General features: G+C 54.2%; 1 protein-coding gene across 1 annotated transcript; it reads right to left on the reverse strand.

Annotated features, from left to right (window-relative positions):
* Positions 1-549: 549 nt before the first annotated feature.
* LOC123041144 (GPI-anchored protein LLG1) lies at positions 550-1,800 on the reverse strand. Its single transcript, XM_044463840.1, has 3 exons — positions 1,513-1,800; positions 1,333-1,386; positions 550-1,241 (listed from the first exon to the last, which is right to left on the reverse strand). Exons 1-3 carry the CDS (start codon positions 1,598-1,600, stop codon positions 868-870), a joined length of 516 nt encoding a protein of 171 aa, XP_044319775.1. The 5' UTR covers positions 1,601-1,800; the 3' UTR covers positions 550-867.
* Positions 1,801-2,159: the final 359 nt, after the last annotated feature.

Below are 2,159 nucleotides of genomic sequence, written 5' to 3' on the forward strand. Positions count from 1 at the left end.
GTCGCGCCGGGGGAAGAACAGGCCCCGCCGCCGCCGGCGACGGTCGGGCTTCGCCCGGCCACGCCCCCTGGCGGCGGCGAGGGAGGAGGGAGGAGGAGGGGAGGCTCGCGGCGAGCGGATCTGGGGCCCTCGCCGGCCGCCTCACGGGTGGCGGCGCGGGGAGGGAAGGGTTTCGGCGTGGTTGGCTTCACCCTGCAGAGAAGGTTGCGGCCCATAATCTTGTATTAGCGGACTGTAAGCCTGTTACTTTGGAATAAAACTTCTTTTAAAACCCAAAAAACTAAATAAAGATTATGAATAGTACCTTACCGGTACTATTCACAGCGAGGCATTTTTTTCCTTCTGGTTTTTGTGTTGTGCATTGGAAAATATAATTGTATATCTTTAAATGTGTAATGCAGGAGTGTTGCCATTCTTTTGAAAATTATCAAGACTTTTGTGATGTTGAATTACGAGCTCAATCTTTCCTAATAATAATAATAATAATAATAATAATAATAATAATAATAATAATAATAATAATAATAATAATAATAATAATAATAATAATAATAATAATAATAATACGAGCTTAATGCACTAGTACAGCTAAAGGGTTGGTGCACGCTACGCTAAATGCCCACATAAACTCCAACATTCCAAAATTTACTTTGTTAGAAACACCCGACTCCAAAATTCCTAGCCCTTCTAGTAACAATGTACAGCGGTTTAAAAGAACAAGTTAAAATGTTAATCGGTGAATTATCACCCTGTGCAGGACCCAGAATTACATATGACCACAAACTCATGCATGCAACAGAAACCAGAGCACGCGCACACACGAATGACTTCTGATCATGGCGACGTACAGCTACCGTCCGGCTCTGATCAAGACATTACAATGAGCAGGGACATGACAGCCGCGCTGGCCGCGACGAGTGCCGCCTGTGCGGCAGTAGCAACGGCGGCGGAGCTCTTGCCCTCCTCGCCCGGCTGGACCTGCGGGACGTCCTCAGGGCATTTGAGCCCCAGGTTGTCCCCCTTGCATGTATTGGCGAAGAGCCCCGCCGGGTACTTGCCGTAGAGGTGGATGAGGCTGAACATGGTGGCGGCGCAGTTGGTGGCGAGGTCGTTGATGTAGGTGTCGTAGGGGCACGCGAACTCCGCGAGCGCCGCGCAGCACAGCGCCGGCTGGTACAGGGGGCCCTTGCACTTGCTCGTGATGAGGGTGTAGTTGGCCCCCTCGAAGGTCACCGGGCATTCTGCGCGGGAGATCCGTGTCAGCCGGTCCACTCCACGTACGAGCCTCGAAGGACGTAGGAGGGAGCGAACGCAAAAGTTGGATTTACTTACCCTTCTTGGCCTGCAGCAAGCTCCGGCCGTGCGAGTGCGACTGGAGCGCGTCATCTGCATCCACGGGGCGCAACGGCAGATCGGTCAGATGATCAAACCACGGATCAAGAAAGCCGAACCACGTCGTCAAAATAATAATATGGGAATCAAGTGCCGTAACGAGGATGACCGTGGACCAACTTGAGATGAATCCGGCGGCGGCGAAGCCGGCGACGACGGCGAGAACGGCGGCGCGCAGCATCAGGACCCTATCCAGCTCCAGAACCATGTTGATTTTGTGGCCGCCTCCTCCCTGGCCACCGAGGCTTCGCTAGCTCCAGGCCGCGCGCCTCTTCCGGTCTCGGGATCAGTGGCAGAGGGAGGCAACGGGCGCAGAGGGCGGTGAGGAAAGGTTAACGGTGGCACCGTAGAGAGGCAGGGAGAGACGAAGCGGTGGAGAGACGGATGGACGCGGAGGAGGGCAGAGGTTGGCGCCGGCGCGCGCCCGAGACAAACGGGGACGCGTTTAAAAATAGGCGTGGATTTGAACGGCTAGGAACGTCGTGGGCTGGACCTCGCGCCAATCTCTGCATGTTTCCTATTCAAGGTGACCACTGACCACGGTCAGGGGTATAGATTGTTGCACTTAACGCTACTGCCCCTCCAATTTCTGCATGCAACAATAATAGTAGACCTTCTGTAAAGACCACTTCCTGATTCTTCATTCCTCCTCCTATGAGCATCTCCAGCCGCGTCCCCAACATGCCCTCGAGGGCGACTTTTTCGCGCAGGCGCCGAAAACCCCTCCAGTCGGACCCTCAAGACGCCGAAATCCGCCGGCTTGGCCC

This window comes from Triticum aestivum, chromosome 2B, assembly GCF_018294505.1.
Source record: "Triticum aestivum cultivar Chinese Spring chromosome 2B, IWGSC CS RefSeq v2.1, whole genome shotgun sequence".
Taxonomy (NCBI): domain Eukaryota; kingdom Viridiplantae; phylum Streptophyta; class Magnoliopsida; order Poales; family Poaceae; genus Triticum; species Triticum aestivum.

Bases quoted from the DNA above. Each gene is read 5' to 3' on its own strand.
- LOC123041144 (XM_044463840.1), bottom strand. From the start codon at position 1,600: ATGGTTCTGGAGCTGGATAGGGTCCTGATGCTGCGCGCCGCCGTTCTC. The intron at 1,387-1,512 runs GTTGGTCCACGG...CCGTGGATGCAG, and splicing joins CGCCGCCGGATTCATCTCAA to ATGACGCGCTCCAGTCGCAC. The intron at 1,242-1,332 runs GTAAGTAAATCC...TCTCCCGCGCAG, and splicing joins CTTGCTGCAGGCCAAGAAGG to AATGCCCGGTGACCTTCGAG.